General features: G+C 43.5%; 1 protein-coding gene across 1 annotated transcript in view; it reads left to right on the forward strand.

Annotated features, from left to right (window-relative positions):
- Positions 1-13534, forward strand: part of LOC109968891 (chloride channel protein 1-like) — a 45497-nt gene that overhangs the window by 10074 nt on the left and 21889 nt on the right. The window contains exons 6-14 of the mRNA XM_020615448.1: positions 6058-6367; positions 6462-6593; positions 7759-7892; positions 8049-8126; positions 8269-8347; positions 8580-8705; positions 9148-9232; positions 9531-9632; positions 10109-10193. Of these exons, the coding sequence (XP_020471104.1) occupies positions 6058-6367; positions 6462-6593; positions 7759-7892; positions 8049-8126; positions 8269-8347; positions 8580-8705; positions 9148-9232; positions 9531-9632; positions 10109-10193 (1131 nt within the window). The remainder of the gene's footprint in view (positions 1-6057; positions 6368-6461; positions 6594-7758; positions 7893-8048; positions 8127-8268; positions 8348-8579; positions 8706-9147; positions 9233-9530; positions 9633-10108; positions 10194-13534) is intronic.

The raw sequence follows: 13534 nt of genomic DNA on the forward strand, positions 1-13534 counted from the left end.
CTTTTTGGAGATTTGATGGTCTGTGATGTGAAGTTTGTGATTTTGTATTTCTTTTCTGGTTGAAATGGTTTTTGCCTTTGGCTGTTTGGTTTTTGAGAAAGGACATTTATTGCTTTAGCTTCAGAATGGACCCCATAGGAAGCAAGTCTGCATTTAAACTAGTGTACACCATATCCTTTTCCCAGACCAGGAATAATTCTCTGGCTAAAATCAGTAATCTTGGCCACTGAGAATCCATTGGGTGGTTTAATGGAAAGTATAGTAGGGAACACTTGGCACACTGCCGAATCTGTCACTGTATACTGTCCACTGTACTGGGCCGACTGGGTGAAAACCAGGAATCCTGATCATTGGGAGCTACAGTAAGGGCCTGCTCTCATGTTATTCCTCATCAACAGTTTGGAAGCATCTTTTTCCATAATAGGAACTGAAACCAGGCTGCCTGGATGAAAACCAGGAATCTTGGCCAACAACCATATGAAAATCTGTGACTGAACTAGAAACTTTATGAAATTATCTTTTGTACTTTGTCACAGGGACACTGTGTTGAATCTGTACGCTGCCATGTTTTTGTTCTGAGAAAACACACAATCACTAGTCTTCTCTGGGTCAGCAGGAGCTTCGCTGGCTTACACTGCCCCTCAGATCCCACCCCCTTCCACAGAGGTATCCTGACAAGCCAGCAGGAGTTGCTCGTGCTACCAGCTTCCCACATGCAGATATTGTAGCTGTGTTCGAAGACTCTCTTGGGTGAGCCTGAAGCTGCTGGATTGACCCAGGTCTTTGGAGTGATGGGCAACTGCTTCTCACCCCTCCACCACTGGGCGGGCGTCCCCTGTCTCTTTAAATGTTGAGCAATAGGTATTTGGTACAGTACTCTGTGTGTAGGTGTGTGGGGATCCATGCATGTATATGTCTGTGTGTGGCGATGCACTCTGTGTGTATGTGTGTCTGCGCAAACATCCTGGCTGGGCGTCCAGCGCGGCCCTGGTAATGCTGAGACAGACGGTGAGCGGGTGGGTTTATTTTTGGGTCAGTGACAGTGTGTCAATGGCCGCAGATGCATCGGAAAGGACGGCTCTGAGATACAAGCAAACCCTGGTCAGTGCCCTCTCTGTTGCCCTCTCTCTCAGCTCTTCCCTCTTTCTTTCTCTGTTTCTCTCTGTGTCGGCCTCTTTCTCACATTTGTGTCTCACTGTTGTCTCTTCAGTTTCTTTTCCTGAATCTCTGTCATTCTTGCATGACGCACCTGCATTGGCAGATCATACTGCATGTGCATGGACAGAGACTGTCCAACTTGGTGTGTGTGTGTGCTTGTGAATGAACCGCACACTCTGGGTGTGTGTGTTCTAGACAAACTGAAGGCCAATTAGGTGATGTATAACAACAGGGTCACACACGTTGGGTACACAACAGGTGCTTAGGCACTGTGTACCTCCCTCACCCCTGATCTTGGCGTGCTCATATACATGTGCACATACACACTGAGTTTCTGTCTTGCTGATTCCAACTTTCTCTGCTGGCCACCTGTTTGCTGCGCTCTCTGCCCCCTGGTTGCTCTGGGATATATGTAACACAGTATGTTTCCTTGCCTGTAAATCTGTGTACATCATATTTTCTTTGTTTTTGTGATAATGCTTCTGTGTGGCTGCACACTGACACCAGAGGCACTGAAACAGCTGTAGGTTGTTTCACAGTGTGATACAATAACACTGAACTAATATCTTGTTGTGAATACATAGTTTACAGTAAATAGGGTTTTATGGTGCTGAGCACAGAATATGCTTCTGACCGAAGTTGAGGAGAAATAGTGAAAAACTGCAACAAGCTGCAGATGTACTTTCACTACACATTGGTAGTATTTGATTTTTCACCAGGACATTACATTTTTTACTTCATAAATATTGTCTTGACGTTTGTGTTTTTATTTTCTCTGATCAGAATGGTGGGTCAGTGATACTTTACTTTTGTCTCTATTTGTTCACATCTATGTGTAGTGGAGGAGAGGAGGCAAGCCAAGGGGAGGGAAGCCGTAGGTGTATTAAGGAGAACTGGATGCCAGATTACAAGATGGCACCAAGTCATTTCTATAAAAGTTGATCAGTGGCATGTACTAGGAGAACATTCCAATCTTCGTGCTTGTCGATAAAAGCCATTAAAGTTATCTGGATGTTCCACTTCCAGTTCAAATGATATTGGATCAAATCCTGATTAAAAAGGGTCATTTTTTGGAATTTGACACTCAAACAATTTACTCACCGTTTGTAGCTGCGCCTTTTTCAGTGGTTATGTATGTGGAAATACTTTTTGGGCCAAGTCGTAGCAATGGGGTTTGGTCACTGCATCAGAATTGCTTTACAGCCCAGCACCATTCCTGGGGCGTGGGGAGATCTGTGTCACCGTTCCTGGGACTGGTCCAAGTAGTTCCCAGTATAAAATGAAAGAATTCCAGATGACAAAAAAACCTAATGTTGTCAACCTGTTTTTTTTTTTTTTTTACTCTCGCAGATCATTCAAGAAAATGTTTTAATTTGGGGGGAAAAAATCACTTTAGAAATACAGAAACAAAGTTCAAACCCTGAACTTGTTGTGAATGACAGATGATTCTGGAATAAAGGTGGATTTCACTCTACAGTCCTCATCCAGCTGCAGAGGCTCTGTGGTGTTGATTGGCCGGTATGTGAGGGCTGGTGATCGTGGTGACTTACTGAATTTAGTGGTTGTTGAAACTCTATGCCCATGGGTAGTCCAGGGACTGCAAAGTCATCTAACCGCTGTGTGTGTGTGTGTGTGTGTGTGTGTGTGTGTGCTTTTGAAGGCTTTGCAGCCCATATGTTTATGTTCATGCTGTCACCCATGGGAGCAAGGCTGCGATTTCATTTTCTTTTTCCTCTGTTTTTAAGTCAGAGATACTGTAACCCTACAGACAGGGCTACATTTAAAAACATAATAAATAACTGACAGCGTGTGGTAATAGTGGCCACCCGCTACCCCCAGTGCTATGGTGACAGAACACATGGCCGGGGAGCTGGCAGTCATGAAGAGAATGTATGGAGTTAAACCCCTCTCTATTTTAGAAGACCTTCATATGCGATGGGTTTGACTTCAGCTGTAGCCACGTAGCTCTGTGCACAGGTATGTGGACATTAGAGGGCTGTTCAATGACAGTGGAGCTCATTTCCGTAATGTGATATGATCCAGCTGGGAAACAACATCAGCACCATGTTACTGTCACTACATCTTGAATAAACACTATATTCCTCATTGTACCTGGTGCAAGAGTTTGCCAGTAAAATAGCTATTCCAATTTCCAAACAAGTGTTGCACAATTTTTAACCCCAATTTCCAGAAAAACTGCAAAAGAGGATGATAATTATTGCATTTCTATCCAGTGCTTTTTTGCAAACATTTAGAGGTTGGTTCATTGAGCAGCTGGTGGCACTAATTCTCCTGTTGGGTGTCGTTAAACCATAGCAAAAGGTGCAGCAACATCTACTTCGTGTTGGGCTGCCTTGGTAGTGCTCTGCCTCATGCATTTGTTGCTTTTCCTTGTTTTCTCGGCCTTCTGCAGCTCATCCCAGATTCTGTACCCGAACTTCTGCATGGTTTATAGTGTACAGTATGTGTAGTACGAACGTTTACTCTTAGTTGGCAGAAACGATGCTAGAATATTAGAGAGGTTTTATCAGTTTATACTTCCTGTTTATAAGTCTTTGATGGACTAGGAGACAGCTGGAAGGACACAGTGAGATGCAGGAGAGAGGGAGGAATATCAGGAGGCATGTAAAGGTACACTGATGGTGAGAGAGAGGTGTGGGAAGTGTAATGAGGAATATTGGATCTCACCGGTACTAAATTTAGCCCAGAGTAGTGTTTCACCTGCTCAGAGAGAGAGAGAGAGGGGAGAGTAGGGGGCAACGAAAGAAGGGGGTAAAGGAGTTCAAGTGATTAGTGCAGAGTAGAGTTTCACTGGTCAAGAGGGAAAACAGGAAGGAGAGGTGGAAGGAGGTAAAGTGTGGGGGGGAGTGTGAGGCAGATGGGTTACTGACAGCATAACAGCGATTGCCAGATTAGAGGAACTCCTGCCCTGCACAGTAAGAGCAGGGAAGTTGTTGTGGTGCCACTTCCTTCACTGTGTGTAGTTAACAATAAGGTCAGGTCTGCCAACCACGGCTTTGTTGTTGTAAACATATCTGCTCTCACCTTAGCTAATCCTTCTATAGGTTATAGGCACAGTTCAGTGTCTTTTGATTGTGACTTAACAAACAAGTGTTTAATAGTCGAGGTTATTCTGAGCTGGTTACTAACCAGGTGCTTAGGTGTGTGCAACCCTAGCTTCTTTTGTTATTGCTTTACAGTTGGTAGCTTTGCTAATTAAGCCTGCTGTTAACAGTGGTGCCATGATTATATTGTTTTCTATGTTCAAACTGCTGTTTTAAGGTCAAGTTAAAATTGAGAGCATCTAACGACAGCAAGAGCATTGGAGCAGGCACACTTGTGTTGGTGTGGATGCTTGTTTACTGTATAGGAAAGACAGTTTTATATGCATGAAACTTTCAGTTTTTTAGCCTAAAGAAAATCCAGTGCTGTGTGGTCACTCAGGCTATGATGATGGCGGGCAGATGAGATACACAGTCAAGTTTAGTGCGTTTGCGTGCAGTACCCTAACGTATGTGAGCTTTTGGAGCATGCCAGGAAAAATTGCTCTTCTTATAAGAAGTGCACTTAAGTCTTCCAAGTCTTGTCTCACCTCACTATACTGTAGAGGAACAACATGGTGTGTGTACTAGTGTTAGACACGGGGACTGCCGTTCAGTCAAGACGTGTGGTTTTCTGTTGTGTGAATGTGTTGGCATTCGGTTACAGCACATTGTGCATCAACACTGCTCAGGTTTCGCAGTGTATCGACTGTCATCTCTGTTCACACGGCATCCCCAGTTCCTTATGTACGTGTATGTGTATCTATAACCATCCATCAGTCTGTCTTTTCATGAACCTTCTAAATTAGAAGCTGTTGAAAGGTTAGTGCACAGACGTCCTGAGCGGCAGCACCAGACACAACTTAGCAGCTTATCGCTGGAGTGCTATTGTCTGTGCTTGATGAATCCAAAATATATATGTGCCCAGGTTGAATGTTTATGATGCAGTTCTGGAGTACTAACCACTGATCCAGTAGTGCAGACCAATAAGTACATGTTGATTAATTGTACTTCTGAGCAGTATGGATGGAGCACAAGCTGTATATGCCATGGGCATTTATAGGTGTATAATTTAAACATGACATTTAAGTGTACTCAAACTCTTACACCCTTTTACTTTCACATCTGTGACCTCCCTATGTAGTAGTCACATGTCACTGTTGTCAGAGTGCACTTCCAGTTTAGATCATTTGTATAAAAACAAGGCCAGTTTTTACAGACTGTAACTAGTACAGATATTACTGGGTGATTATTACACAGTAAAGAGGAATAAAAACACAACAAACCAGAGGCAGAGTCTAATCATGATCCTCCTCTCTTCTTCCCTTTTTGCTGTCATTTTCTTTCAGAGTGATAAGAGGAGGCTGTCTAAAAGTTTGTGATGATAGCAGACTACAGAAAGGTGTTTTTGAAACGTATTCTCTCCTCAAATGTAGAGGAAAAAAAAGCGAATACTATGCAGTGAGCCTTGCACTGGAAGCGTGTGAGATATTCTGTATAGAGGAAAAGGACAAAACAATGAACGAGGGCATATGCTGCTGGGACTGGAGATATTTGTGCTAGTGAAAGAGAGCTGAGGATTAATCTGTTCCGCAGATGTCCCAGGCGGTTTTCATGGAGTTTGTCCAGGGCGATCATTCCAGAGGCATAGCCTGCGTTTCCGCTTCCATTAGTGCTGTTTGGGTCAACACGCGGCCTGTCTATTTATAAGACAGGGCCTTCTCTGACAGAGTGCCCAAAGGAAAGTGTTCTGGCACCACACGTTCTCACTTTTTCATGTCCAATGAATGAATGCTGGATAGTATATTTTGTACGCTCGTATACAAGTCAATTAATGGATTGATTTTCCGACTGACAGCTCTATGGGGAGTACCAAGAGCACCAAGGAGGCTCCGGCAGACTGGAGGCCACACGCCTGCTGACAGAGAGACAGATCAAGAAACACGGCGATAATCGCCGCAGCCATGGGAGGACGCAACACGGACATGGCCGCCGTGGCCGTGGTCAGAACGGATTCCACGGTCGACACGGACTTCAGCACAGCTTCCACAACAGGCAGAGGTACAGGCGTCAGTCCTACATGGAGGCAGAGGCTACTGAGGAGCAAACAGCCGAGCTCGACTTCACATCCTCTATGAAGAAGAAACGCTCCTACTCCAAGTGTAGAGGTGAGCAGACCTGAGGAAAGATAAAACAGCTAAGTAGAGAGACAGATGCTGTTACTCCTTTTCTGTGAGCTTTTGTGGTGGTTGGTTTTGTCAGACTGCGTAGCACGGGTACAGCGATTCCTTGTGACCAGGCTGGGAGAAGACTGGATCTTCCTTGTTCTGCTAGGCATCACAATGGCACTGGTCAGCTGGTCAATGGACTATGCCAGTGCGAAGAGTCTGCAAGGTAGGACTGCATGCCCTTCACTCTGTTTCAGAGGCTGTTAAAGGAAAGGAAAACCAGGTGCCAGATATGTGCATATTTCTTTTCTTTTCTGAGTTGTACTTTTTGCTTGTTGCTTTCCTTGCCTTCTGTCTCCTCCTCCTACCTTATGTTCACTCTCCTGCTTTTGGTCCATTTCTCCTGACTTCCTCTTCCTCAGTCCATTCTTCTTCTGCTTCTCCTTTTCTCCTGTTTCTTTTATGTCTCTTGTCTCTTTCTTTCCTCTTCCCTCCCTTCTTCAGCCTATAAATGGATTCACAGGGAGCTGAGGGGGAACATCCCCCTGCAGTACCTGGCTTGGGTTTCATATCCCCTGATGTTCATCCTGTTCTCCTCCCTCTTCTGTCACCTGGTTTCTCCTCAAGCTATCGGTCTGTACCCTTTTTCTGCTTACGTCTGTGTTCTCATACTACTCTGTTCTCACCTGCCTTTGATTCTGTGCTGGAAGGTTTCAGAATGGTTGCTTTTTGTCAGATTCAGCAAATACCTCCTCACTAGTTGTGTGTTCTGTGTGTGGGCTAAGAAAACAATCTGGTGTTCGTACACAGCCCTGGCTTTGTTGTACAATTAAAATTTGGGATAGTCAGCCAAGTATGTGGGTTTCCATTGGCAGTATTAAAGGGGGATATTGTTGAGAGCCAAGGGCTTTGGTAACAGTCTCAGAGAATGACCTCTGATTTTTACAGTTGGTTTGGGATCCCTGTGTCATGGGGGGCCGACAATCTGCAGCTTTTAACTCCAAACGCAGACCGACCAGCAAACAAAAAAAAAAATCCACTGATATCTTCATTGTGGCTAATCAGTGAAATCAGATGCCGTGGCATTTGATGGGAGTGAAACCATGCAGCGGCTTAGTGCTTGATTACCCGCCTCAGCTTTACAGGAATAAAAGCATGTTTTCCAAATTGTGTCATGCCATTTCCACCTGTGGTGATTATATTTAAGCTGTTTTCTTCTAAAGCAAGAGCAAATAGTTTGGAAATAGCCCTGTTTAGAGCAGAAAAAACATCAACAAACCAGGAAGCTCAGAGATTTAAGAAACTGTGTCCAGCTTTTTACATGGCTCCCACAAGCTCCACAGATTCCCCTCTTCCAGTTCTAAACAAACTCCTTTCCCTTCCTGTCTCAGGTTCTGGTATCCCAGAGTTGAAGACCATTCTGAGAGGTGTGGTGCTAAAGGAATATTTGACTCTCAAGGCCTTTATTGCTAAAGTAATCGGCCTGACCGCTGCCCTGGGTAGTGGCATGCCTGTGGGCAAAGAGGTCGGTGAACCCAGAGTGAGACGGGCTTTGATCGATAATCAGTCTTTTCCTCTGCATTTTTTACTTTGACTGAACATAGAAACAGGATCTGTGGTGTAATTTTTGTGCAGTTTATACATTGGAACATGATTGAATTTCATTTTGCACTTTCCCCAGGGCCCGTTTGTTCACATTGCCAGTATCTGTGCAGCAGTTCTCAGCAGGTTCATGTGCTTCTTTTCAGGAGTTTATCAGGTAAGCTGATGTCAGGTAACACTTTATGATGAACTGTTAAGTGTGATTATAAAAACATGTCCTGTGTGGGGTATTCCTCATTTAAATGTTGTACTTCTGTTGTCTCGATCCTGTCTCCTCCTCTTCCTGTCTGGATCAGTAGAATCCATACTGTTACACAGACATTCTGACAGTGGGCTGTGCTGTGGGGGTGGGCTGCTGCTTTGGTACTCCACTTGGAGGTATACAGTCTTTTCCTTTTCCTGTCCTGCTGTTTTTTTTTTTTACTCACTTTCCTTCAAAATGCTTGTAAGATACACAGGAACCTGACAATATGGTTTCTGTGCAAATCCTTTGGTTTACAAAGCGTTGCTTAGAATATTTACAGAAAAATACACATTTGGTTGTTTGAATGCATCTTTAACTCTAGATTGGTGCGTCTCTGCTTGATTACCGGTTTCCTTTCTCCACCAGGTGTGCTCTTCAGCATAGAGGTAACATCCACATACTTTGCTGTGAGAAACTACTGGAGAGGATACTTTGCTGCTACTTTTAGTGCCTTCATTTTCAGAGTGTTATCGGTGTTCAACAAAGACGCAGGTATTGGTCTGAGGAAAAATGACCAATGTTGTTTTTGCGTGTGAGATTCTGGACAGTATAACATCACTTTCACTTTATCAAACATGCACTAGAGGGCACCCTTAGCTCCCTCACCAAGCAGCTGTCAGCTTTTATTGATACTCCTACTGTATGCACAGTAGATGGTGTCCTGCTCCAGCATGTAGCAGCAGTGTTTTAATGCCTGACTCATGTTATAAATTGTCTTACAAAAATATTCAATTGAGCTTTAGACAAACCAAGAAATATCTTTAAGAAATATCAAATGGCTGCAGGTGTAGGAAAGAAAATCCCTTGTTTGGTTTTTTTAAGAGTAAAGCCTGTTTATGAAAAGCTAAAAGCATCACCCTTTCTGGTCCTGTGCTTAGGTCAGTAACAACCGATTGTATAAATTTCACCTGCTCATCTTTTCTTCGTCTTCTAGTAACCATTACTGCTCTGTTCAGGACAAACTTTCGCATGGATTTCCCCTTTGACCTGCAGGAGCTACCTGCATTCGCCATCATTGGGTGAGCAGCTGAAAAACTGAAGCAAAGACACATGTTGGCTTTATTTTTGTGTATGCATGTCAACACTGTGTCACTCTTCAGGGCGAGATGGGAAATGTTCACCAATCATACTTAGCATTTGAGATGTGGGATTGGAAAGAGAGAAATAGAGCGCCAGTGGCCACCTTCATGATTATTTATTGATAATATATTTTATTAACAAGTAATTTTGAGTCGGTGCAGTCATCAGTTTGTAAACACCTTGTGATTTCATCATACAATTTGCTTTACCTAGCATGAGGTCTGTCTGTTTGTGCAGGATCTCTTGCGGTTTCCTGGGGGCGTTCTTCGTCTATCTCAACAGACAGGTGGTGGTGTTCATGAGACGACCCAATGCCATGACCCGCTTCCTGACCAAATAGTGAGTCTCAGTATTTGTTAGAATATTTGATGAACAGGAGTGATGTAATCACGTCTCCTAATTCTGGATGAAAGTCTGGCAGCTGAGTTCTGGACAGCCTGGCCTGAAGTCGAAGAATAGATTTTTGGCTCAGGTGGCAAGGCTGCTGCAGTGATCCAACTTTTGAGATGAAATCATATAAAACAGGCATTGTGTCTTTTAAAAGTTAACATTTATCATATCTTTGAAACATTTCTGAGCTGATTAGAAACATGATTGATCAAGCTTTGTATGCTGCTCAATGCTTAAACCAGATTCCTGGCACCAGGCTTACTGTGATCCATAAGGGGACCTGCTGATGGCGGGATTTGTTTAACCATGTGCAGGAACAAGGATCTCTGTTTATCAGAATCCGGCTGAAGACAATTCTGGATAATGATTTATGTTTTTCAGTCAAAGCCTTTGCTGACTTTCCTTTTCTCTGCTTGCCTTCCCAGTCGGCTGGTTTTTCCTGCAGTGGTAACGCTGATCATCGCCACCTTGACCTTCCCACCTGGGTTCGGACAGTTCATGGCAGGAGAGGTCAGAGTTCACATCTTGTCATCCTTCCTGTCTCTTGTGTAAACAACGGAGAGCACGGGGCATGTAAATGAGTTTGTGCCTGCATGTGATGCTGAGAGCTGCTAAACAAAAACCAGCAGTTAATGCCATCCCACAACAACAAACAGCTGTAACTAATTTACATGATTATCCTTCAGACAAGATATTTATTTAAAAGTACACCTGTGTCAGAACGACACAGAACAGTTATGGTGCTCAGTATCAGGTTGTGAGGTGTCATAACCTAAAACCTGAAGAGCAGGGTTCAGTGCTCTGTCCAGAGAAAGCTGGACTCGCCATCAGTCTCTTAGATCGATTGTCTCTGTGGTTTGCTTTGGTGTTGAGCAGCTTTCCAGACCAGTAGACTTGATAAATAATATGAGATCTCTTTGCTGATGTTGCATCGCAAGATCCAACGTGAACACTTGTCTCAGGCACCTTTGAGCAACAGTTTTTGATCTGGTGATGGTATGAGTAAGATGAGTTCATTTAACTGCAGGAGAAGCACAAAAGGAATTCCTGTAGCTCGAGTCTGCAGATTCATTCTTGCACAGCTCGCTCAGTGTTTGGCAAAGTGGGACAGCAGGCTACACAAAGTGGGGCACCCTAATGTTTTTAATAATTGGGATTAACTTTTGAGATATGAGCTGTAAGAGCTGCAGGGGCTGTACTAAAGCGTGGACCAAACAAAAATGTATACTTAGCATATTAATATGTACCTGTGGTCTTACTGTGATTTCACTGTCCACGTTTTTCTACATGAATGGAAGCTGAAGGCCTTGTAGCCTTTTGTGCTGTGTCTAAGAAGAGGGTTTTAAGGTGAAAGCTCAGACAGCCATTCAAGACTAAGACTTTTTATGTTTTAGGCTTTGTCCTTCAGTGCAATGTATTGGAAATAAAGTAATGAACACTGCATTAAAGTCTCAGCTTTATTTTGAGTAGATTTACGTCAGTAAAGGAACAAAGTCTGTGAGAGATGACCCTTTTAACATATAGTTTCCAAACTCATCAAGTATTTGACTTTTTTGTGCAGCTGTGTGTGTGTGTGTGTGTAAACATGGTCCATGGTTGGTCGATTGAGGTACAGTTGAGGTACAGTTGCCTGAGTAGTGAAGAGGTGACCATGCAAGTGAAGAAGTTGATAAAGAGGCTCCAAAAAAGCAAAAAACTATCAGAGATATCAAAGGTAGTTGGTTCTAGTAGGTGGGCACAGGAAAATCTGAAAATGGCAAACGAGCTGCTAGACTGGGGAACGTGTTGTGGATGAGCAGAGAATCATTTGTGCCTTTTTGTGACTGCAAATCAAGAATGCTCCCAAGGATGCAGATGTACATTTCCTTGTCAGCGAACAAAAAAAAAAAAAAAAAAAACAACTTCCTGACCAGAACCTGTGAGGATTCAACACAAAATGCAAACCTCTAGTATACCTCAACCACAGAAAGGCCAGGTTTCAGTCTGCAAAGATGTAGAAAATGAAACTGATGGAAATCTATCAAAAGGATGGGAAGGGGCATGTGTGGAGAAAAAGAGGACCAGCTCCTGACCCAGTAATCCATCAGACATGGTGGTGGTTCTGTTAATGGCATGGACACGTACTGTACAGCTGCCAGTGGAGCTGTCAGAGCTCTTGTAGTCTGGACCAGTGGTGCCTGCAGCCGTAATCCGTTACACACCACACGTACATTTTTCAAAAATGATTTTGCTTGGTTTATCCGTCTGGCAGTCATTGCATGATCAACATATAGTATAGGCTGTAGAATTATACTTCCAAATAGCCCGAGGAGCTATATCTAATATGATATCACACCCCTAGGATCATATAGACTACTCCCTAACATGGAGTCAGCGACAGCAGCACACACACTGACTTTACCTGCTGTCAATGCCTGTAATGTCATCGGCGCATGTGCAGGGTATTTTCTGTTTATCACGGCTGATGACCTGGATACATGTGTTATGTTGCGGGCTAATTGTTGTGTGGATTTAGGTGTCAGATCAGTGTTTTCCCAAGGGCCAGCTGGAGCACACCTCCTAATAGCAGCGCTGGTTGTTGCTAAACTAAATTAGATAAGCAGGTCCTGCTCAAAGTGTGTGCGTTGCTGCTGCCACTCTCCAGTTACTGTATGTCGTAATGAGAAAATACAGTATGTTGTAATTATGAGAAAAAATGTCTTGTTTTAACTTGAAAGGTTTTGCAAACATTTTTTCCAATGGTGGCAGCATTACACTGCTGTAGGTGGTCCTTGTTCTATAAAATCAAATCCTGCAGGCGCCACAGGTCTGGACTATATATTAACAGCTCACCTACCTAGAACTAAGAGCTAATCATGTGTTTCACAGAGGCTCAAAATAGATCACTTAGTGTGAACCGGCTGTATTTGTGTGTGTTGTATTCTGTTGTAAATGCATGTGTATCAGTCTGTGTGTCTGTCAGCAACACCTGAATGTTCTTTGTGTCCTCTGTGCATGTCTTTCACACCTTTATTGTGGAAACGTCTCGCACTGTTTTAACAAACTCGGTACGTAACGACAGGGGAGTGAAGTGATGCCCACATTTATATCAGTTCACCTTAGAAAATAAAATCTGTGGTGCCAAGTTGATCCTCTGTATTTGACACAGACTTTTTCCCTTAAAAAATGTACATGTACCTTTTGGGGAATTAAATCCTTCCAAACCAATTTGACAGTGCAGAGTGACAGAAGAAGCAGCACTGCAAGGTGAGAATAAACGCTACATGGGTTGTGAACTAGACGTGAACCCACAGCTTCACAAAGGCAGAGGAAATCCTATTATTACACCAAGCTCTGCCAAGGCCCACAGCAGCCTTTCACAGGGCAGATCCTCAGCATCAAAACCCACACACCAAGCAGTGAATTCCAAGGCCATGATTCAACTCCTAACTGAAGCAGGAAGTACACAAGTACAGAAACCAAAATGACATTGCTGTTGCCTTTCCCCACAGCGGCATCGTGCAGATGCAGGAGGTGCTGTGATTTGTGCCTGTGAGCAAATACAGAGGCATCTATGGTTTAAGTGAATTGTTCATTCAGGAGTTGTCTGAAGAGAATGAGATGTTCTACCTTTATATTCTGTCCTTTTCTCTTTTTTTTTTTAAACCTATTTCCTTCTTGTTTCTTACCCTCCCTTTTGTTAAACTTCATGCCCCCATCTGTCCATTGTGGTTCTCTTGCTCTCCTTCCTTCTCTTTGGCTTCTTCTCCCACTCTTCCTCTCAAATACCCATTGTTTCTCTCCTCTTCCTTCAACTCAGTCTCTTTCCCCAGGTTCTCTTCTTCTTGCTCATTTTTCTTTTTTCACCTCCA

This window comes from Monopterus albus, unplaced genomic scaffold (assembly GCF_001952655.1).
Source record: "Monopterus albus unplaced genomic scaffold, M_albus_1.0 scaffold165.1, whole genome shotgun sequence".
Classification (NCBI taxonomy): Eukaryota; Metazoa; Chordata; class Actinopteri; order Synbranchiformes; family Synbranchidae; genus Monopterus; species Monopterus albus.